The sequence below is a fragment of the Euleptes europaea genome, chromosome 8 (assembly GCF_029931775.1).
Source record: "Euleptes europaea isolate rEulEur1 chromosome 8, rEulEur1.hap1, whole genome shotgun sequence".
NCBI classification, from domain to species: Eukaryota; Metazoa; Chordata; class Lepidosauria; order Squamata; family Sphaerodactylidae; genus Euleptes; species Euleptes europaea.
In genome coordinates this window covers 53,009,992-53,033,585 of record NC_079319.1, presented here as the reverse complement: position 1 = coordinate 53,033,585, position 23,594 = coordinate 53,009,992, and the positions used below count along the sequence as shown (strand labels likewise).

Below are 23,594 nucleotides of genomic sequence, written 5' to 3'. Positions count from 1 at the left end.
ACCCCTGAAGCTCTGGAAACCCCTACCTGACTCCACCGCTTCCTTGTCACTTCCAGCCACCAGGCAAAGGCAGTGTTGCTACATTTGGTGTGTGATCTGAATTCCAACAATGGTTTATTTTTGCCTCAATGCTTATTTTAATTGATTTGGTTGTGTTATTTATATTCTTTTGTATTAATGGTTTTTATTCGATTGGATCCTGTTTTGGAGAATTTGATGGATAAAAGGGGGCATAAGACTATTTAATAAATAAGTGATGTTTTATTTTATTGTTATAGCAGACTTTTTGGTGCCCGCTTCATTCATCCTGGCTTTCCTTGGTTGTGTATCTGTCTCATTGACTGTACAATCATCCCCAACCTAGTTGAGGGCTTTTTAGGAGTTACCGATCCTCTGAGTAGTTAAGAGGGTCTTACTGGTTTTCAGAAAGCACTGTAAGACAACTGTGTTTCAGAAGACATTTTGTTAGTTGCATTTGTTTGTGTGAGTTTTGCAATTGTTTTTAAATATTGTTGCATTTCTATATTTAAAAAAGAACAGTTTTTGGTTGCTGTTATTAACTTAATGAATTTTGTTATGTGCTTAATGAATTTATGTTTTGTATGCTGTTGCGTAAGCTGTTTTGGGACCCTCTGTAGGTAGAATACTTTGAATAAATATCTTAAGCAGTCTAAAACTGTTCTTGATTTGCAGTGAAAATGAAAAAAAGTTTACCCTGGATCAAGCTTTCAGAGTTGTCTTAGAAGAAGAAATTGTGAGTAATTTTGATACAGTAAATAAAATTGCTAAGTATAAAGATTCCCAGGTACACTATGCCTTTTTAAAACTTCAACTTTTATTGATACTAGCTCATTTTAATCCTGCTGTATTTTATACCCACATGCTTTTATTAGCTTTCTGTTGTCTCATCACGGTTTGCTGATATTGCACTTGATGTGCTCCATTCAAAACATGGGGCAGCAGGATTTAAGAGTTGGTTGTTATCTTACAGTGAGTTACGTATTTACAAATAACCTATAATATTCTAATTCTTATATGAAAGTAAGGAATGTTACTTAAATATTGCGCTAGTGTTTTTATGGGTATAGTTTTGTATCTTTACTGGCTTTCACTGGACTAATAGATGTTTCAGTTGCATGTGGTAAGTAAGCTGCCTTGTGTTATATTTTTTAGATAAACAAAGCTTCCTGTGAAAATGTCCTGGCAATAATTTCGCTTGCTATTAATGGGGTCACAGAAGGTGAGTGAGGGTCATATGGCTTAATTTTAAATGTACCATTCTAAGCTCCCTTTTAATGTATATTTAATTCTCAGCTGCTATGTATGTCTATAGTGCCTATCCAAAACTTGGTCTACTACCTTGATTTTTTTCTTCTATAGTTTTTTAAAAATATAAAATGAAACCTGTAGATGGCTTACATTAAACAAAAGAAAATTAGTTTTAAATCCTCAGTATAGTCTAATGTACCCTTATACTGTATAACATTCTCGGGTCATGTTTTGGTTCCTTGTGATTGTTTATATAACTTGATGTCTGGTGCTATGTGAAGCAAGTTCATGGAAAATAGACATTCATATTTTACCCTTACAGGAAACAAAGGCTTATACATGTTTGCCATCATCTAGAGTCATCTTTTAAATCTGTAAATCATATTAAAATATTTTGATTAGAATGTACATTGAATTGAAAACTCTCCTGTTGCTTCTGTATCAGCTAAACATACACACATGATACATTCCTTATAAAAGGCATTCTTAGGGTTAGCTCGCACAATTGCCAGTTGGAAATCCTGTCTGTACCCTGCCCTTCATTACATGTACGTCAAACTGTGATATGGGTGTATGTTTGTACATGCTGTCCCCACAGTTAATCTTCACCCCCACAAAAGTTACAATGCAATTTGTGCATGAGCACTCCACAACATGTGTTACATTGTATGCAGGCTAGCAAAGCATATGCCCAGTCTCAGCCCCCAACTGTATGAACTGAATCTTGAGCTAATCATTGTAGAAGCCAGCCCTAAGCATCTCTTCTTTACATACTGACCATCAAATTTTGTATTAGTAATGGAAGCTAGTTTTCCCTTGAATGCCATATGTTTGTATATGACACAGTGGTAAAAACTAATAAGGCAGATTTCTATAACTATGCGAATACATTTGTATAGTGGTGTAGCATTTAAAATGAGACCCTTTGTGTTCCCATTCATAACATTTTGGAATTTAAAATCCATTTCCTTGTGAAGCAAAACTGTCACTTAGTGAAAGTAACGGTCCTGAGGATATGGCAGTCAGTTCAAAACTTCAGCAGCAAGCTGTAAGGCATGAGTATTTGCACAAAGGCTCAAACAGATGATGATTGCTATGATCACACCGACAAACTATACTTGACACTTCCACAGCTGCTTTGTCTCCCTTGGGAGGAGGGAATTCTGCAAAACTGTACTTAATCTTGTTTCTCTCTAAGCTAGAGTAACTGGTTTCGTGTATAAACTTGTCTTTTCCCATGAAGGTATTTGCACTGCATCAACCCCTTTTGTGCTGTTGGGAGATGTTTTAGATTGCCTTCCATTGGATCAATGTGACAGAATTTTCACATTTGTGGAAAAAAACGTTACTACATGGAAATCGGTAAGTATTTTATCGAGAAAGCTTAGTTCAGTCTGAGACACTGGATGAGTAAGCTCAGTGAATGCCCACTCCCCAGATAGTTTTGTGGTGCTTCTCCAAATTTAGTTTAGTAGTATAAAGTGAGTTGTTCTGATAAACAGTAGAGCAGACCATATGTCTGGAGGCCGGGACTTCCCCGGGCGCTGGCCGTCTCCCATCTGCTGCAGCTGTGGAGGCTGGGCCTGTCCTTGCCTCTGGCCTCCCCCCCTCCGGGTTGAAACTCACCCTCCAGGGAGGAGTCCACCCCACCGTGGCATCTCCTGGCCTGGCTCCCTGAGTTGCCTGTTGTCCTGCCATGGCAAGGCCCCTGCTGGTGATGCCAGTGCCAGCTTTGGAGCCACAGGAGGCACATACTGGCTCAGAGGAAGCAGCACTGCTGATCATCTGCAGGTGGGGCCATGCCCCCACCCCAGCTCAGAACAGCCAGTTCCTGCCATGCATAGGCAGCGACTGGGCAATCATCAGAGGCAGCAGAGGGCCCCATAGAAGAGGCTACAGAAAGGAGCCCAGGCTTGTGAGGCTTGAAAGCCTCCTGAGAGGGGAAGCTGGTGGGGGTGGGACCAGGGAGGGGGTGGCCTGAAGTTTATAAGGCCATAAAACCCAAGACTGAGGAGGGTGTGGTTAGGGCTGCTCTTCTCCTATCAGCAAAGGTATAGAGAGAAGGTCAGGAGACAAATGAGCCACCTGCCAGGTGGCTGGAGGGAGGGGCCAATTCTGACGCCAGCATAGAGGCTCAGGGCCCATCATCCCCCAGGTGATTCCCCCACCCTTGGATCCTTGTGGGTTAGTGCTGTTTAGATAGTCCCACACGATACTGCCTTCTTTTTGGTTGTCAGCATTTTTGTGTTCAGTGAGCAGTGGTTTTGTGTTGTATTGTGGCATACCATCAGTAGAATCCTGGTTTACCACATTCTGAGAAGGGGATGGATCCAGTCAGCTTTTCTAATGTTCACCACCAAAAAGTCTACATTGGGGATCATGAGACCGGTATGGATAAAAGGCATGTGGGGTAGGGCCTAGAGTAAGTGAGGCAATTAGGTGAGATAAAGTGAAAAAGCTGGCTGGATGAAGTGAGGGTTATGGCACCAAATTGTCAAGTCTTTAAAGAGCTGACTCAGCGACATAGGCTTTTTCAGGCCCCCAGCTAATCTAAGTAACCACTCTGGGCCCGTTTTGCAAAAAAGCCAGTAAATATTACTGGCCTACAAAAATTTGTACTATCTTATTGCCTAGCACATGCCTACATGTGCCATTCAATGTATTTCAATAGTATGTAAGAAAAATTATCAACTATTCTATGTTTTTAAAAGGTTTCCTGCCTGGTTGCCTGAAGATAATTTTATTGTCTTTCACCAGGACTTTAGGCAAATAGCTGTTTACAAAACTGCTGTATAATAATACTGATATAAAGTTACAACCCATATCTATTAATTAACACATTGGTAACCCATAGTGAATGTATCTTATCAATGTAACTAACACTATTGTAACTTCAAACATCAAATAACTATATTCTTTTTAACTATACTTTATTTTTAGAATACATTTTACTCGGCAGGAAAGAATTACTTGCTCAGAATGTGCAACGGTGAGTATCCTTTTTAAAAAATGAAGGCAGTTACACAGCTTCCAGTGCTGTTTATCAAAATCTGACTTATTTTTCTAACAGTATCTCAGCAAGTTCCTGTAATATGATTGTATTAAAAATTGATTTCATTAGATGGTATATGTGGTGCTTACTGTTGGGTATGAACTACAGTTTGCTTTAATTCGTTTTTTTATTTCTTATCTTGCTGGAAAAGAGTGTTTATGAATTCTGTGTGTGTTTGAAGCTCATATACTTAGACAACTAGAAACGCAGAGAGTGTTTGAAAGGAGAAATCAGTTAATGTCTTCTGGGATGTGTTTACCACCTCTTAATTTTCAACAGCATTTGGCAACCTGCTTGCATCACAGACCATTCCCACACCCTCCTTCCTATTGCAGGTTTCAGTATATTCTAAAAATGCACTGTTAAGGGGGCCAGGTTTGGGACTCTGTGGAATTGCATGGGGCATGAGACAGTGGGGCTTACAGTTTGAAGGGGAAATCAGTGGCCTCCTCCCCTTTGTGTAAGTAGAAGTGCACATGAAGTTTGTACAAGGAGCTTTTTGGATTCTAGGCATAATCAGAAGAGTAACTAATGTCCTTTTTATATCTGTTGTTTAGACCTCTTAAGAAGATTATCTAAATCACAGAATACAGTGTTCTGTGGAAGAATTCAGCTATTCCTGGCTAGATTATTCCCTCTTTCAGAAAAGTCAGGTGAGATTTGTCCCTTTATGATGTCAGAAACAACAGCATACTGGACGGGTTGAAGTGGAGCCTGTCAAATATATTTTATGCCCAAGGCTATTCTAATTTTCAAACAATTATATTTATTTTAGATTTGTAACCTTTCATATCTGATACAGATAATAACACTAGACACAGTTTCCTGTGTTGTCATTGTAAGTAGATTTCACTAGTGTGATCTATGTATCTAACTCTCACATGTGTCCTTTGCCTGCAAATATTTAAATCCACAGATAGGGGCATACTCACCCCAAAAGATTTTTCTGCAGACTCAGGGGACCCCCAGGGTCTGCAGAATCTGAAATTTAAAAAGGGGGGTTTAAATCCCCCTGATTGTTAAGAGTATGTCTGCACATGCACAGGGGGGGAGGAGGAGGAGGCCTGGCCCCACTGGGCGAGCCAGCAAGAAAGCGGGGCAGGAGGAGCAGGCCTGGCCGTGCTAGACGAGCCGGCAAGAAAGCAAGGCTGGGGGAGGAGGAGGAGGCCCTGGTCGCACCATGATCCCCTGGCACAGCACTGGGTGAGCCAGCAAGAAAGATGGGGTGGGGAAGGGAGGAGGCCTGGAGCCGTGATGGGGAGGGGGAGATGGGAATCCCCCCCACAAGTTTCGTGGGCCTCCACTTGTTCTTTCTAATTGGCTTTCAGGAAAGATTACTTGAGATGTGTGTGAACTGACATGCAGTTTCTTTTCATTATATTTGTAGCAATTTATCATAAATTCTTAGGTTTTTTTTTAAAATATGCATCTTTTTCCCTGCAGGACTCAACTTGCAAAGTCAATTTAACCTGGAAAATATCACTGTTTTTAATACCAATGAGCAAGAGAGCACGCTGGGACAGAAGGTTAAACTCCTTTTTAACTTATATAAACAGAAACGAATTTTGTGAATAGCCTGTAAAAGTGGTGGCATAAGAATGACACACTGCCTTCTGGGTATTGAATAAATATGGTTGCAGCATTTCCGAGGGGAAAGCATTTTAAAAAACAAACACCTAGGTCTTGTACCACACTCCAGAGCAAAAGATCATCAGATATCTAAGTGCTGTTTGTGAATAAAAATGCTTTTCAGACCTGGAGTGTTAAAAAGGTACAAGTTAAGGAAATACTCCAATCTTTTATTTGAGCTCTTTTTCGCTTCCCTGATTAATTTTAATTCAGATTTCAAAAAATTATCATCTGTAATCCCTGTAATATTTGGGGAAACGTTTAGGTCTATAAATATGTGTGCTTCCTTCAGCATGTAGAAGAGCGAGAGGAAGGAATGGAAGTAGAAGAAGGTGAAATGGGAGATGATGAAGCTCCTACAAGTTGGTAAGCAGAGACAAAGCTTAAACAAATGTTCCATAAGTTCTAAAATGGAAAACATATTAGAAATACTTATTCATGGTATGGTTGGCTTCAAGTGCTTGAAGGTGTTCAGTGTTTTTAGTCAGACAATTTAAGAACTTGCCATTTATCAATGTTTACATTTTAGGATAGGCAAGTAGAAATCCTATGCAAAGTTGCTTCAGTCTAACCCAGTGGTCGGCAAACTCATTAGTCAACAGAGCCAAATATCAACAGTACAACGATTGAGATTTCTTTTAAGAGCCAAATTTCTTAAACTTGACTTAGACAGATCCCAAGCTATGTTTTCTATCATGTTTACAAATCCAAAACTCAGCCGAAGAACCCCTCTGCCTAGAACGATTCAACAGCCCAAAAGAAAGCAATTTTTACAGGGATCCAATTGTTAAAAAATCCTCACTTGTTAAAAGCTGTAAACGCTACTCTTAAGGAAGCTGATTCAGGACAGAGAGTTAAAACAGGTCAGTAAAATGTAAGTGTTTCTTATAATACTGGGGGTGGGGCGGTAATCACACCTGGCCAAAAAAAGAAAACGTATTTTCATATATTACACTCAACCATACCTCAAGCCATACACAAGAAGAAGCACAGAACGTTTGAAATCTATCTTCTTTTTCCCCACCCTCAGACCACGTTTTAGGGGACTCAAGCTTGTATAGAAAAATGCAGGAGGTGGCAGGCTCTCCCTTACCCCGTACATTGTTTTCGTGTTGTTACTTTGGGAAGGAGGGGGTGTTAGTTCACCTTCCAAATCCACTTTTATTCCCAAAATTTCCCTCTCCTGCTCCTTAAAATAGAGACGTAATCTCTGAATCTTGAAAAGAAAAAAAAAATCCTTGCCAGCAATCAGCTCAGTCTTCAGAAAACCTTTCCACCCAACAACAACAACACCAGGTTCTCCTTACAATAAAACATGGCCCAAACAAAGGAGATTCTTCTCCTACTTTGCAAGGGAATTTGTCTCCTGCCATTCTTTCTGGTAATTAAGAAGCAACAGGAGACTCTGATTTGAGTTTATTTTTCCTGCCCTAGTTGGGTTCTGTCCCCCCCCCCTTTTTTTTAAGAATACGATTTTGCAAGTTCCGCCACCACAGTAATGAAATGTTTTCTCTGGGCACCCAGGCATTAGGAGATAAACAGGACGCCAGCAGCACCCAGTTAAAATGGTGGCACTGAAGAGGGAAGCCGAATCCATGCACCCAGCTCTCTTCTGAAGGGGAAAAGGTGGAATAAATCAATGGCAAGAGGGAAGAAACTCCCCCCTCCCAAAAAAAACACCGAGAGGATCCCTCTCCCTGGCGTGCGTGACGGCTCCAGCGCTGCCTCGCAAAGGCATCTTCCAGCCCTCGCCCGCCCATCGGGAGAGATGCAAAATGCGGAATGCAAACACAGAATGAATGGAGGGGCGGGCTGCAGGGCTTCTTCGCCCTCCCTCCCCCCCCCATGCCGCCCCCTCCCCCTTTTCCCAGGCTCCTGCCCCAAACGGGGGGGAGGAGAGGAGAGGGGGGAAACAGAAGCCCCCCCTTCCTCCTTCCACCTCTCCAAGCTTTTCAGCCCTCCTGGCTGCCCTCTGGGCAATGCCCCTGCTCCATTGCAAAGGCCGGAGGAGGAAGGGGTCCGGTCCGAGAGATCCTTTTTGCAAAAAACCCAAATCCTTCCGGAGGGGAGGAAATGTATGGTCGACAGGGGTGGGGTGTTCCTCCTTCTCCCCCTCCCTCGCGCGCTTTCATGCCTCCGGGCGGCCTCGGCCCCTCCGAGCTTGCAATATGGCGACATGTCTCCCGTCACCCCCGCTCGTGCCTGCGCATGGTCATTTGTGGCAGAGCCACACTCAAGGGCCCAAAGAGCCTCACGCGGCTCGTGAGCTGCGGTTTGCCGACCACTGGTCTAACCCACTGATTTTGATGGGCTTAAGCTGGAGATACTGCGCAGAATTCCCATGTAACTCTGTTACATCTTTGGATTGTTAGTGATATGTAAGTTTTAGTAAATCTGTCCTCTAGCTTTGTCACACCTGTGACTTTTGAGGAATAGTAGTTGCATTAAGTAGGACTTTGTTTCTATACCTAAGAAACCAAATGAGAAATGAGCAAATAACTAATGGTCAAAGCTTTAACATTCAACAGTATTTTTAGTTTTTTTTTTTTAAAAAAACACCCAGGATTTTTAAAATGAAAAATTCAATTCTATACGGTTACTATTTTTTTATCATTATTGTCTTGTCCCGCAGCTAACAATGGGCCTTTTAGGCAACACAGAACATTTTCTTAAATGGAGCATTTTTTATAATGGGACATTTACCATCAGTAGCATGCTTGTCTGCTGCCAGTGGAAGAGACATACCCAAACATGTGTTCCTGTATAATATATACCAATGTGTATTTGTAACGGAAGTCATTCTTTCACACTGCCATGGTAGGGCAATTGTAGGCTGGAGGCAGGAACTCAGACAAACCTCCTGTCTGTCAGAGCTTTTGTCAGCTTACTTTTAATATCATGTCCTCAGTTGAAATGGAGTCTTGAACATAGTCCTATTAGAAAGGAAGTGGTTGTCAGTATCCCGTCACCTTGAGCCAAAAAGAGTTTATGGTATCATCAGCTTGTAATGATTAAAATCCGTTAATTGGCTGTATGCAGTCCGCTTTAGCCACAGCGTCAAAGGGGCAGAGGGATCCTCGTGGGGCTTGACAGAGTCTCCTTCCCTCCCCTCCTTCCGGCCACTTGTGTGTGTGGGCACTCAGTGCAAGCGTCCTTCTTTGCCAAGTTGAGTAGGGGAGGGCTGGAAAAGGGGGCTACTGGGCCTTCCGTTCTTCTCAACCACCTGTCAGCATGCTTGTGCATGTAGCCTGAATTGGGGAGGGGGGACATCAGGGCACGTGTTTGCGCCTCAACTGTGTACTTGGTGAAGAGAATTTATTGTTGACCTCAGCAGAAGCAGGCTAACCTACTATTTTTGAGTTATTTACAGTAGTACTTTTAAAACTGTAGTATGGTGGATTACAGGTTGCTGACTATTATGAAGAATAATTATGAAGAAATTTTTGAACCACTGATTATTAAACAAATCTTAATTGGAGAGAAATTTTTCCATTTATGAGTTCATTTTTGTCTCCAAAATTGCCAATATATGTGCGTGTGTTTGTAGTTTTATAGTTTTTTGTGTTTTTTTCCAGCTCTATCCCTATAGATTACAACCTGTACAGAAAGTTCTGGTCACTTCAAGACTACTTTAGAAACCCTGTACAATGCTATGAAAAGGTCTCGTGGAAAACATTTCTAAAGGTAATGACTGTGGTGTGGATTCCCCCCCCCCCTTCATCTCAAGTGAGATCAATGGTTTCTGTTTCCAGAATGTCCCAGTCCTGAAACATACGGCACCTGCAAGTAAGGGGTTTTTCCATACTGGGGTGGGGTTTTGTGGTTTCCCTGTTGCTGGTGTGGCTGCTCAGCAGCAGAGGGGCCTCCAAATGGTAGGTTTATCTGCTCCAATCCCCTGGAAGCGGCTGCCCCCTGGGCTACCAGGGCTTTTGCAATTTAAAAAAAATAGTCTCTAGAATATCATTATTTCAGTATACCATTGTGACTATAGATCTAGCATGTTCTCTGAATTCCCAGCTTTCATTCCCTCCCCCAAAAGTAGTACTCTAGCTCCTTCTCTTGAGAAGATATGCCTTTTTTTCTCGTAACTTTGCAAGGGGAAGGGGCGAGAGACTTAACTTTTTTTTAATGAAAGCTGAGAATTTGGTGCCCCTGGTACACCTAGTGTCACAATGGTATATTGATATCACAATGTTCTAGTGCTAATTTTTTTTTTAAACTAAAAAGGCTCGTGGTGGCAGGGGGAGGAAATGGCTGCTATGAGGACAGGATCAGAGAAAATGGCTGCCACGTGAGCCAGAAAATCTGAGTTTACCCACCCATGCGGCAACCATGCAGGCTTTACTGTGATCATTCCCAAAACATTAGACCAAAGCAGGTTTGAGAAAGAGCAGCGAAAAGCTGGGGAAACCCCTGGAAATGCACAAATGCACCATGATGCTGTGGGAAAGCAGGGAAAAAACTCATTTCGCAAAAGCATTGAACTTTTGGCAGGTAACCCGGGTGGAAGACCCCAGTGTTTATAAAGGGTGCATTGACTATTTTGTCAGGGTACAGAATAAAATTCTGATGTGTATCGAAAACTAATTTGTTATAGTAGGCAAAAGCCTACTATATGAAATGTGTGGACTGAGAATGCAGGCAGTGTATAGTCTTGAGTTGAGGTGGGGGGAGGCAGTTAACATAAAACAAAGGCTACAGAAAAGCAGAGAACTGAAAGGCTGCAGAAAAGCATTGTTGGCTACTGTGTGAAACGGTAATATCAAAGATCAAAGTGGATACTAAGCAACTGCTGTAACATTTTACATGGGCAACAGTTGTGGGTTTTTTATACTTGACCACTTAAACCATAATGTGCAGTGTAAAAATAGAGAGACCTTAAATTCAGAAAGCCGATCTATCTAGATTTGCCAGAAGTGTGCGCATTCATTCTGTTTTACAGAGTTTGACCTGCCTAGGTAGAAAGGCAGTATTGGAAGGTGGTGGCACATAATAGGGGTTGTTGTTGCACAGCAATAGTGATGACATAGTAAATGCTCAGTGGGCAGAGGTGTAACCAAGAGTTATTACAGTGTTTAGTTCCTAGCAGTGTGTGTCCAGAAACAAAAGCCATGTAATACTGTTGTAGTAAGACGAAGTGGTGTGCAAGTTTTCAGTTCTCCAGAATTGTTTGTTGGGATGGATTTTTTTTTTAAAAGTGTGTGCAGGGGAGAGGTTCTCTAAGAGGAGATTGTAGGATGCCCTTTTTTTTTCTTTTTTTTTGGTGTTTTGCTTGAGACCAAAAACTTTATTGTGCCCCTCCCTGACAACTCAAAATCTGTAACAATATTTTGTGATATTGTGTTTGCTCTTAATGAAAGGTATTACTTGGCTTTCTGATTTTGGTTTGGAATTATGCATCTACCTGCAGCCTCTGGGAATGTGTGTGCATTGTATGATGATTAGCCATTGTAGTTTCCTCCTTAGTCTAGCTTGAAAGGCCCGTTGTCATTTGTAACTGGCCATGAATCACTTAAGAGGCATTGGAGAGATTTAGCTGGGACTTGTAAGGAAGCATTTGAGGCAATCTTATGTGGTCTTGAAAGCTTATTATGTTAATATCGTAGGAGGGTATGTTGGCATAGCATCGTTTTTGTCTTTAGTTGGTTACATGCTGTCTCTCAGTCCAGTTTCTTATATCTACATCTGCTTAGTTTGAGTAACTTTGCAGCATCAGAATAAATCAAGAGTCTGATGGCACTTAAAGACTAACAACGTTTATTCCAGCATAAGCCTTTGTGAGTCAGAGCTCATTCCATCAGATGTGCTGCAGTATAAATCATTTAGGCCTGTTTATATACAAAGAAGAAAGGGGGAGTGGGAAAGTTAAAAAAGAGAGGCCAGATCAAAAAGAGTAGTTGGGAAGGAGCAGAAGGAAGACATTCCTATTTGCAGCATATCTGATCGAATTGCAAATAGAGCTACTTTGTGGTTGCAACTTTGTTTGGAGATTTACTACAATATTTATGTAAAGAGAGCATCTTCCTGTCATTTTTTTTAAAGTACTCTGAAGAAGTATTGACTGTCTTTAAGAGCTACAAGTTGGATGATACTCAGGCTTCAAGGAAGAAACTAGAGGAGTTGAAAACTGGAGGAGAGCACGTTTACTTTGCCAAATTCCTCACAAGTGAGAAGGTACTGTGGTGCTGGTCCCTAATGTCAATGAAAACTGGACTGTATAGAAAAATAAAGGACACCTTAAATATTTCCTTGCGTATGCACAGCTTACCTTTAGTCACATAGTGAAGATCCTTGTGCTACGATGGCAGCTGCTGCCAAAGCAGTTTTTTTTAAAAATCTGCACAGCCAATCAGATCTCCAGTTGGCTGATCAGAAGCCCTGCTGTGCAAAAGCCCCACTGACCCCACCGATTTTCTAAAATCACTTGGCAGGGACAGATAGGAAAGGTGTCGTTGGGCACTCTGGTACCCACGAGTGCCATATTGGGAACCCTTGTTCTGTGTTACAGGTCAATATAGACAATAGCAGACAACATGCATTCTTTTTTTCTCCTTTCAGCTAATGGATTTACAACTGAGTGACAGCAACTTCCGTCGACACATCTTACTGCAATATTTAATACTATTTCAGTATTTAAAGGGACAGGTAAAATTTAAAAGGTAAGTCGGAAGCACTGGTTCAAATATTAATTTAAAATAATTTCTTATACTGAGAAAACTGTATTTCGTTTACCAGAATTTCATTAAACTGAAATCATATTCACTGCTCATATGATTCCATCCATTTTCGCTGTTCGTATGGATCTGTTTCCCAGCGCAACCTGTGGGAAGGAGGCAGTGCTTAATGAATTGTGCCCAGAGGGATTACAGAACCCTGTCCTTGTATATGAAAAAGAAACATAAGACCTGGAAGCAGTCCTCATAAGGCATACTGATTTTTTTTATATAACGGATGAGGACAGGAGGTGTGCTTGATGTGTAAGGGGAAGAGACAAATGATACAGTTGGGCCTGTGACCAGTGCAAAGGTTGCTTTTTAAGTGTGCCGCCTGCAGCAGAAACAAAAGAAGTAAAGCAAAGTTGGGACTGTTACTCAGCATGTCTCATGAGTACTGTGGGTCCCTCAGCATTTGCATGGTATTAGGGAGTGGCGATCCCTGCCTCCCCTCCTCGAGTCCGTGTTCACAGTGATGCATTAAAAATCTGGAATGTGTTCCCTGTCCTGCTGAAATAAAAGCAACCTAAAAGATTCGACTGCATCTTTGCCGTTTTTCAAATAGCTGCTGTGTAGCCATTGCAAAACTTCAGCTGGGTGACCTTGGGCAAGTCACACTCTCTCAGCCCCACCTACCTCACAGGTAGGGGAAGGGAAGGTGATTGTAAGCCGGTCTGATTCTCCCTTAAGTGGTAGAGAAAGTCAACATATAAAAACCAACTCTTCTTCTTCTTCAACATTCACGTAATTAACTCTATGCACATACTGTGGCTTACTGTATTTTTCTTTTCATTTGGTGTCTTGCTGCCTAGCTCAAACTATGTTCTGACTGATGAGCAGTCCCTCTGGATTGAAGATACTACGAAGTTAGTCTACCAGGTTAGTTCTGTAGACTGCAAATTGTATATATTCAGGCTGTGGATTGTACTTTCCCAAATGCCTCCCCTAGTACCTCATATGGCATTAGTTCTTGCTGCTTTGTGGCTTTGTTTTTTTAAAGAAATCACCTTAAGACTGAGAAGAAAGAATATATGTTTATCAGCTGTGACCTTATTCGTTTGATAATTTGTCAACTACTGCAGCAAAGCATTGAAATCTAATTATCTGGCCTTTTCCCAATAACAGCTTCTTTCAGAAAATCCCCCAGATGGAGAGAGATTCTCGGAAATGGTAGAGGTGAGTGGCCTCTTTATAAATTGAACTGAGATATTACTTTAGTTGGGCACCGTCAACTTTAACTGGCTTCATTTCAGAAAAATGAGGCGGCATTATACCAATTTGTTCCCTGCTTATGTCTTTATATAACCTCACAGGTTGCTGCTGATTTATTTTTATGAGTATTCTTTCTCCAATTTTTAAAATGGCTTTTATGTCCCTTGCATCGTTGTGAGGAAGTTGCATGCATACCTCATATAAAAAAGTAGCCCACAATAACCAGAGAGGTTTATTTCTTTTTTTAATTTATGCCCTCCTTTTCTCCTCAGTAAAAGAGCCCCGTGGCGCAGAGTGGTAAACTGCACTACTGCAGTCAACAGCTCTGCTCACAACCTGAGTTCGATCCCGACGGGAGTCAGTTTCAGGTAGCCGGCTCAAGGTTGACTCAGCCTTCCATCCTTCCGAGGTCGGTAAAATGAGTACCCAGCTTGCTGGGGGTAAAGGGAAGATGACTGGGGAAGGCACTGGCAAACCACCCCGTAAAACAGAGTCTGCCTAGTAAACGTCGGGATGTGACTTCACCCCATGGGTCAGGAATGACCCGGTGCTTGCACAGGGGACTACCTTTACCTTTTTTACCTTTCTCCTCAGGGGCAATCTGAGGCAGTTTACAGATAAGCTTGTCCTTCCAGCCAGTCTTGTGAGAGAGTTTAGGCTGAAAGTGTGACAGGCTCAAGGTCCCTCTGTAAGCTGCCATGGCAGAGTGGGGATTTGAACCCAGTGCTCCCAAGGTCTGGTCTGTCACTCGAACCACTGTGCCAGACCAGCTCTCAGAGGTGAACACTGAGATTATCCTTTCTGCTCCGACGTCTGTCCTAGTTTTGTGGTGTGTTTCTTTTGTGACTCTTCAATCTCTGCGCTAAATGTTGAAGGCGATAATAGCTCCTATTGAGAATCGTATGATTTTGTTTTTACAGCACATATTAAACACAGAAGAAAATTGGAATTCATGGAAAAATGAAGGCTGCCCAAGCTTTGTTAAGGAAAGGTATAAAGTGTTAGATTTGGACTGGATCGTATTCAGCTTTCTTATTCCTGTAAAATTTGTATATTGTATTTTTAAAAATTAATATATGGTCCTGTATCATCTCTTTAAACTCTTTTGTAAAATATTTTGTAACCAGTAATACTCAGGAAGGAAGACCTTCCTTTTACATATGATCCTATGCAAATCCTTGCTTATATTGCTACCTCTTGAAAAAGTGCTCTTAAGCTAGTCCCGTGGCGCAGAGTGGTAAAGCTGCAGTACTGCAGTCAACAGCTCTGCTCACGACCTGAGTTCGATCCCGACGGAAGTTGGTTTCAGGTAGCTGGCTCGAGGTTGACTCAGCCTTCCATCTTTCCGAGGTTGGTAAAATGAGTACCCAGCTTGCTGGGGGTAAAGGGAAGATGACTGGGGAAGGCACTGGCAAACCACCCCGCAAACAAAGTCTGCCTAGGAAACGTCGGGATGTGACGTCACCCCATGGGTCAGGAATGACTCGATGCTTGCACAGGGGACCTTTACCTTTAAGCTAGCAACAAAGAAATAAAATAGCCCTGATTTGTGCTTAAACAGTTACAAAAGAAGTATTCGAGAGTTATTATTTCTGTGTTGATGTAATCATAGGCCTCAAGGGTTATTAGTGGCAGTCCATCAAAAAGTCATGGGCTTAACTATCAGTGAACAAAATCTAATTCTACTCACAGTGGATGGAGGAGGAGAGAGCTAGCCTAAAAGCAGAACACACCTCTATTACCGGTTCACAGCAGTTTTGCAAATACACGGTAGAGGCTGTGTGATTTCCTCCAGCCCTGGTGCGAGGGACTAGTCTGGGGATGAGTGGCATATAGAGGAGAGATACGTAGGTTAGTAACTACTGCTTATAGCTGATGTCCTTGAGTGTGTATCTTTACCCTTTTCCAGATGTCAGAACTCTTAAGGAGACTATGCCTCCCCCCCCCCCCATTCAAACTTGGTTTGTTGAATCAAGTTTTCAGATATCCACCGCCTTGGCGGAAACCTTATGGAAGCAGTTTGCGCTTTAGTCTCCTGTGCACCAACATCATTGTTTGAACCAGCCAAAAGATGTCAGTCATCCTATTGAGAATGGCTTAACTGAGTCATTCTGCATCGGGTGCATCCCATGGTGCATTTCTATCATATTCCCTTTTCCTGCCTCTGGTAGCCACAAACCCATGTGAAGAGGTGCATTTAATCTATGTATCGTTGGAAGGTTTCAGCCAAAAAACTGACTTGCTTTTTATTTGAGCACTCTGGTTTTATTTCTATCCTACTTTTCAGCCAATGTTGGCTTCCATTTATTTCTGACATTATCCTTTTTCCATCGGGGGGAGGGGTTCCGGGAGGCATTTTAGTGTCTCAGGGACCATGTGAGAGGGGTTACTTGCCCAAGCTAACCCAAAGAGGTTTCCTAATTGAGGAGGGTTTTGATACGCAAGCCTGCACTGTACGGGCTAACATATTTTTCTTTAGACCAGGTGATTCCAAACCAATAAGGCCTTTTGTGCGAAAGAGACCAGCTCCTGAAGACTTTCTGGGGAAAGGACCTAACAAAAAAATTCTCATGGGAAAGTATGTCAAGCCTTTAATTTTCCTCATTCTTGTACTTGTAATATCACTGTTCACACTATTATTTATACAAAATTACAAGGCTGGAGAGATCATGAATATTGTGATACTCTATATTATCATACTTTTTTGTCCTTGAGGATATGTCTCCTATTAACCTTATTGGATTTTTGTGGATTTGGAGCTCCTGATTGTTGAACCATCTTTTAAACAAATTCAGAAACAAGAAAACTGTTGTTTGAAAAGTTTCTTTCTCCCCAGGGATTTGAGAGAGGCTAAAATCTGATGTTTTTACAAGAGAAATTTTGGTTAGAAATATTTGGCATTGTTAGTAAATAAGTGCTGTTGATCTCAAAGATTGATAAAGCAGAGATAGGAGGGCAGTACCTTTTATTAAGGTAACACCAGGTGGAAGACAAGCCAAGCTTTTGTGTATGGTGGAAATTGTTCGTTGAAACTTGCTTCATCAAAACATATTTTCTGTGATGTATTTTTTTATTTCTCTTTATAGTGAAGAGTTAACACGGCTCTGGAATTTATGCCCTGATAACATGGAAGCTTGCAAATCTGAGAGTCGGTACGTAAAAAAGCTGTAGTTATGTCAGTGACACATCCTGAATTGACATTATAGCTGTGCTAATAATGCGTATATGGTGTGAGCATATAATTGTTTTGCAGGACAGCTGTGTAAAAGATTTATGAGGAACATAAACCATTAATGTAGAAGTAGGGAGAAGGATCACTGGAAGCAGATATTCAGGGTTACTTCACAAGATGTTTCATTGAGAGCATCTGCTAGATATTTCTGAAATAGAGCTGCAAGTAGAGAATTAGCCCAAATAATGTTAGTATTTTTTTCTATTCTAATTAGCACTCACCAAATGTTTTTCAGATTATACAGATTGTCATGTTATGTTGCAGTACAGCAAGCATTATTTTGTTTAACTACCTGGTCAACCAAGGCGGAATTCTCCACTATATCTGTGAATTAATTGATTGAAAACTGTAGAAAAGTGTCCGTCGTCGTCCCTCCCTCCCCCATTATTCATGGATGAGCATTACGGGATTTAAGCTAATATTTGGAAGCACGCCAACAAGGATGGGCACAAGTTCAGTACTAAGACTGTTGTTTTTTTAATAGGGAATATATGCCAACATTGGAAGAGTTCTTTGAAGAAGCTATTGAACAGGCAGTTCCTGAAAACATGGTTGAGAATGAGTATAAGTACGTACAGAATCATTTTCTCCTGCCCTCTTATTAATACCAGCCGTTTGTTACTAGTACATATGAAGATGTACTCCAAACTAGCTAGGGAGATTTGGCTAGCAGGGGCAAGGACTGCCTTTTCCCCAGGTGCCAGATAGGCTTACTGATTCTGATTACCATTGTAGGGCGGTGAATAATTCTAATTATGGCTGGAGAGCATTAAGGCTGTTGGCACGCAGAAGTCCTCACTTTTTTCAGCCCACCAACCAGCAGTTTAAGAGTTTACCAGAGTACCTCGAAAACATGGTCATCAAATTGGCTAAAGAACTACCTGTAAGTAGTATATGATGCTTATTTTTTTTGTCTCACTATGATTCTTTTTATTGAGGGCGAGCAGCAGTAAATTTAAACAAGCAATGTTAAAATGTGTTCAACTTGAATGTCTCACCATGTTTATACAAACACGGTCCCTTTTTTGTTCAAAGTTCTGTATCATTTTTGGGAAAAGGTCTAGGCAAGCTTGACTTAGGGACGCTCCATGAAGGGAGGGATTGAGCAAATGACAGTTACTGAATCTGCTCTTATTGGAGATATTTCAGGAGTTTCAAAACAAATCTAGTAGCACCTTAAAAGACTAACAACATTTATTCCGGCATAAGCTTTTGAGAGTCAGAGCTCACTTCATCAGATGCATTGAAGTGTACATGGATTTGTTGGGTTGATGCTTATATATTCAGAACAGAAAGCTGGGAGTGGTGGAGCTGTTACAAAGAGGTCATTTAACAAAATATACAATTAAAAGATTAATCAGTGTGCGCAGAGTGGATAAGGGCCATCCCCAACTTTTAGAGGCTCAACATGACCAACTCTGTGGATACTTAAATCTAGAAATTGGAGCTGTGAACAAACAAGACAGTCCTTGCTACAAACCTGAAAAAGCCTCAGGTTTGCAGAAAAATACATTGGGGGGCTAAAAGCCTCCAAAACAATAGAAGCAGCCTCTGGAACTTTAAGAGTAAAAGGCAGGGAGGGGCAGGGCCTTTTTGGGCCTTTGAGGAAGGACTTATCAGGCAGGCCAGACATGGCAGCAACCATGGATGACTTGCTACCCTGCAACTTGCAGCACCCATGCCCAGCTACTTGCTTCTGTCCCACAAAAGCCAGTAAGGTATAGCGTTTAGAGTTTCAGACTAGGATCTGGGGGACCCAAGTTTGGAATCCCTGCTGTTCTGGTGAAGCTCACCGGGTGACTTTGGGCTGGTCACACATTTTGAGCCTAACCTACTGCACAGAGTTGGGAGGATAAAATGCGAGAAGTGAATGATGTAAGTATAGCTGAACATGGTGTGTTGATAGAAGGTAGATTGGTTGGTTGCTGGATAGGAAGGAGAAAAGGAAGCAGGGAAAGGTGAGGATACAGGGGTTGCCAAGAGGAAGGAAAGAGAGCCAGCATGGCATAGTTGTTAAGAGTGGAGAACTCTAATCTGGTGAACCAGGTTAGTTTCCCCATTCTTCCACATGAAGCCTGCTGGGTGACCTTGGGCCAGTCACAGTTCTCTCAGAACTCTCTCAGCCCACGCAGAGCCAGGCAATGGCAAATCATCTCCAAATGTCTCTTGCCTTGAAAACCTCACCAGGGGTTGCCGTAAGTCAGATGTGACTTGACGGCACACACACACACACAAGAGGAAGGAAAGAGGAAATAGGGTGGGGAAGGAAATACAAGAGAAAATTAGGTGCTTGCCCCCTGCAAGACCTGGATTCCCCACCATACAAGTGGGCCCAGCCCAGTGGCCAGCAGTGCTGAACTGGGCCATAGTTTTCCCAGGTAAAGGTTGCCAGGAGGCGGGAGGGAAGGATAGCTAAAGACTGGGGCAGATAAAGGTAGGTAGGTTTGTGGGTGGGAAGGAGAAAGACTATGGGGCCTTCCAAAGAATTGAAAGAGGAGGGTAAAATGAAATATCCCATAAAATTTCTTGCAGGTTCCTACTTTTATTTTCTATAAATTGTAAAGCCAGTAAATGCTGAGAAATATGGGAAAGGGGTGACTGATGTAAAATGGCTCTTGGCTCAACCATGGTCTCATAGGTGCCCTTAGGGAAGCCACGGTGGCCCAGCCCAGTATTCTTCCCCTATCTGAAATATGGGACCCTACTGCTATTACACAAAGCTGTTTGTGAAATATAAATGTGAAGTGCAGTATAAATGCTGACTCCTGTTATTAGCTGAAGTCCCATTAATGTTCACAATGGCAATGTGTGATCTGGGTAGGAAGGGTATTTTCCATGCTCCCTTTCAGCCATCTCCCAAAGCCAAACAGGGCTGGGACCCAAGCTCTGGAAAGGCATCTTTTTTCTTCCTTTCTACACTGGTTCCCAGCATTTTGGTTCTTCATACTTGAACTAGCTATAATACATGTAGATTTTCATTTCAAGCAGTTTATTTTGCCTGTAGTCAAGTAATACATTGTGGACACACACTGCCACTGTCTTGTGAAAACAAATCTCCGCAGCGAGTGAATGACAATTTGCTTTCAGCTCTCCCCCCCCCCCGTTAATAATAGACTCTCTGCGTTGTGTGTTCTTGTTTTGTTTGTCTGCCTTGAGATCTTCCTTGAAAGGTGTCAGACTTGGTGACTGGGCTTTCTCTTGGCATTTAATGTGCAAAAAAAGAGAAGAATGAGGATTTGTCTTAGCAATGAAGCTTCGAGTTAGTTCTGTCATACCATTTGAATTAATTACATTTCAGAGAGAAAAACCCAGACAGCTCATATAAAAGTTCAGAATATTTGAGATTTAAAAATACAACAGACAGAATTTCCTTAAAAAGAAATACTATGCTGTTATTCAGTGTTTTAGTCGATACTTTCGATTAGTGACCTAGAATTGGTCTCTGATGTGCAATTAATAATGTCAGTTTTCTGGAAAAATGAGAATCTTAAAATTGTCTGATGGCCTAAATAGAACACGATCTGATTTAGCATGTTTGTTGTGTCCCTTTTTCAAATGTCTTCCTGAACTTTTTGTTCTGCTTCAGAGACTATCACAGCAATTCCTTTTTGAGCATGTCCATCCAGTGATATTCAGTTCTCTCATTATAGCCTCCTTCTGAAGAAATTAAAACAGGCGAGGATGAAGATGAGGAAGATAACGATGCTTTATTAAAAGAAAACAACGAAAGTAAGACTGCGTTCTTAGGCTTCTTTCTGTTTTTCCTCTTGACACATGTTATACAAGGAGTTTGAAACGGAGCTGTGTTCTCCCAAGTTCATCCTGTTTATTACTTCTGATCTGCCATAGCAGTTGGTATTCAAGTCTGTGTTCAGTTTCTGATTTCTTCAAAGCAACCAGAAGTACAGTGGCCTTAATCTTGCCATGCTTGATACTATTGTCCTCCTTGGACTTCAGTGGCGTCTGGCCATCTTGATGGTATCTCATCTAGTGGTTGGCTAGTCTGTACCTCATATATGAATAGAAATTGTTGTGTCACACAACTATGTGAAGTATCTTCTTCAGGCTCTCTTATGCTTATCATGGTTCATTCGGCAAAAGGTGTTTTCTGAGAAAGTATCACTTCAGTCTTCAGCTGTATTTATGATGGTTTAAGCTGCCTGTATGAGATTTTTAGACCATCTTCATCCAAAGTAAACATTTTCAGAGACCATTCACCCTCCCTATATCATCTCCTCCTCCTACCCAATTTGTGAATCAGTCTGTCCATGATCTTTGCATATTGTTTCCTCTCCATGCCCTCAATCTGCTTACCCCTCCATTTGCAGCCCTATTTCCCATATGCTTTCTTTGTATCCAGTTTGAGCTGAGTGCTGGTGTAACTTCATGCAGTTGTTACGTTTATTCATGAATGCTTCCACTTATGTCCTTTATCCTCCCTCCTGCCAAGATGGCACAAAAATGTTAAACTTTTTTAGTGATTCCTTCAACAGACTCTTTCTCATAGCATTTTACTTTCCTTTTAATGTGCATACAACTAGTGTTGCTAGCCATCTTTTCTCTAGTTTATTCCAAATCAAGCTGCTTTTTAATGTTATCCTACGTTCAAATATCCCTTAAGCCAAAACTATGGAGAAAAACTTCATTCCGCTTGCATTTTTTTAGCAGAATGCTTTGAGAGGAGTACAGCAACTTACTACTTAGTTTTACTTTTGTAAAGAGAAAAAGAGGTGCATGAAACAGCTTAAAAATGTACTGATTCTGAAATGGTGATCTTCTTTTGTCCCTACTAATGTAATGTGTTGGGATAGAAAAAAATGTCCCATTTGTGATTTTGCAAAGAAAAATGGATCCAGGGAAACAGTGGAATGCTAAAGTTGTCTGGCACAAACAGCAGATTTCACCAGAGAACATTTACATCACCACAGGCAAATTGTGCTTGAAGTAGAAAAATACAGGTACCAAACACATTAACAATCCATACCATCCTACCATCCGTGTGCCTCCCTCTACAACACTACAGTTCTTCCCAGACTCCAGAACAATTACCCCTGGGAATGCAGGATCCATGAGGGTCAGGGAGCTGGAGTGAAGAGGGACAAGGGGAAGAAATTGCTTCCTCCCCTCAGGAGAGTTGCACTTGCAGAAGAGGAAGGAGAACTCATTTCAGGTCCCATCCTTCAGCCCACACAGCTGTACCTCCATGTGGGTCCCTCAGCCCTGGGGCTGATCTTTCCAGGGATCAGCAATGGAGAAGAATGCAGGAAAATGCACCTTCAACACAAAGAGTGGTAGGAGACTTGGGATTGTGGATACATTTTGGGAAAGTATTGTTGAAGGCTTTCACGGTCAGAGTTCATTGGTTCTTGTAGGTTATCCGGGCTGTGTGACCGTGGTCTTGGTATTTTCTTTCCTGACATTTCGCCAGCAGCTGTGGCAGGCATCTTTAGAGAAGTAGCACTGAAGGACAGATTTGGTTTTCCATAAATTTGTACCTCTTGCTTAGCTAACAAACCTTTGAAGTGTAGCATTGTTTACAAAAACTGACACTTCTCTGTTGATTATTCACATTACAAGCGAATTTAAATTGAATTAAATCTGACTAAAATATGAAATTCTCATGGTAGGTTTATCTTTCAGGACAAATAAAATCTATGATGCCTCCTAAAACATTAAAGTAGAAAGAAATGTTCCCAGAAAGGTACTTGGTATCACACTACCTTTGAATAAGTTATGATTGTGATACTAATGAAAACGCTTCACAGAAATAGGAGCACTATTATCTTGGGATATTTTTGGTCCTAACCTTTATTTAAAGGATGTTTAGAATGGACTTAACATGAATGGAGCTGATCATGAATGTAAAATGTGGCAGTCAGTTTAAAAAAAAACGCTCATATTAAATATGAAGTTCTAAGGCTCTGAGCTAAAACATTCCTTTTTGTTTGCTTTAGGTCCAGATGTGCAACGGGACAAACCTGTAACAGGCGAACAAATAGAGTTATTTGCTAACAGGGTTGGTGAATACTGGAAACTTCTAGCCCCGTACTTGGAGATGAAAGTCTCTGACATCAAGCAGATCGAATCAGATAGTGAAGATGTGAAAATGAGAGCAAAGCAGCTCCTTGTTGCTTGGCAAGACCAAGAAGGGATCCGGGCGACCCTGGAAAATCTCATCACTGCACTGAACAAAGCGGGGCTACACGATCTTGCAGAAAGCTTGACAAATGACACTGAAAACTACAGTTAATTTTCTTGGAAGTAATTTTTTTAGTTGAAACAAGAGTGGCTGTTGTTTCTAGGGAATAGGACCTGCTGCTTATATTTGGTGCACATTAAAAATCTTTTAATGTTACAATTGTCTTCAGCGTTCCAGTAAGGAAAGGATTAGTAGTAGTGCTGATCAAAAGTTGATATTGTAAAGGGTGGTACGCCTTCAGTTATTTGCTATAGTAAAAAGTGAGAAACAGTGCCAGCTGTGAAGCTC

General features: G+C 41.5%; 1 protein-coding gene across 1 annotated transcript in view; it reads left to right on the top strand.

The window, feature by feature from the left end:
- THOC1 (THO complex subunit 1) overlaps positions 1–23,370 on the top strand; it is a 29,134-nt gene extending 5,764 nt beyond the window's left edge. Inside the window, exons 3-21 of the mRNA XM_056854163.1 lie at positions 694–754; positions 1,174–1,240; positions 2,513–2,631; positions 4,210–4,258; positions 4,879–4,974; positions 5,765–5,847; positions 6,243–6,316; positions 9,526–9,634; positions 11,993–12,124; positions 12,509–12,609; positions 13,476–13,542; positions 13,789–13,839; positions 14,796–14,866; positions 16,355–16,453; positions 16,962–17,027; positions 17,592–17,675; positions 17,843–17,990; positions 20,758–20,836; positions 23,062–23,370. Of these exons, the coding sequence (XP_056710141.1) occupies positions 694–754; positions 1,174–1,240; positions 2,513–2,631; positions 4,210–4,258; positions 4,879–4,974; positions 5,765–5,847; positions 6,243–6,316; positions 9,526–9,634; positions 11,993–12,124; positions 12,509–12,609; positions 13,476–13,542; positions 13,789–13,839; positions 14,796–14,866; positions 16,355–16,453; positions 16,962–17,027; positions 17,592–17,675; positions 17,843–17,990; positions 20,758–20,836; positions 23,062–23,357 (1,852 nt within the window). The 3' untranslated portion in view covers positions 23,358–23,370. The remainder of the gene's footprint in view (positions 1–693; positions 755–1,173; positions 1,241–2,512; positions 2,632–4,209; positions 4,259–4,878; positions 4,975–5,764; positions 5,848–6,242; positions 6,317–9,525; positions 9,635–11,992; positions 12,125–12,508; positions 12,610–13,475; positions 13,543–13,788; positions 13,840–14,795; positions 14,867–16,354; positions 16,454–16,961; positions 17,028–17,591; positions 17,676–17,842; positions 17,991–20,757; positions 20,837–23,061) is intronic.
- The last annotated feature ends 224 nt before the right edge of the window (positions 23,371–23,594 follow it).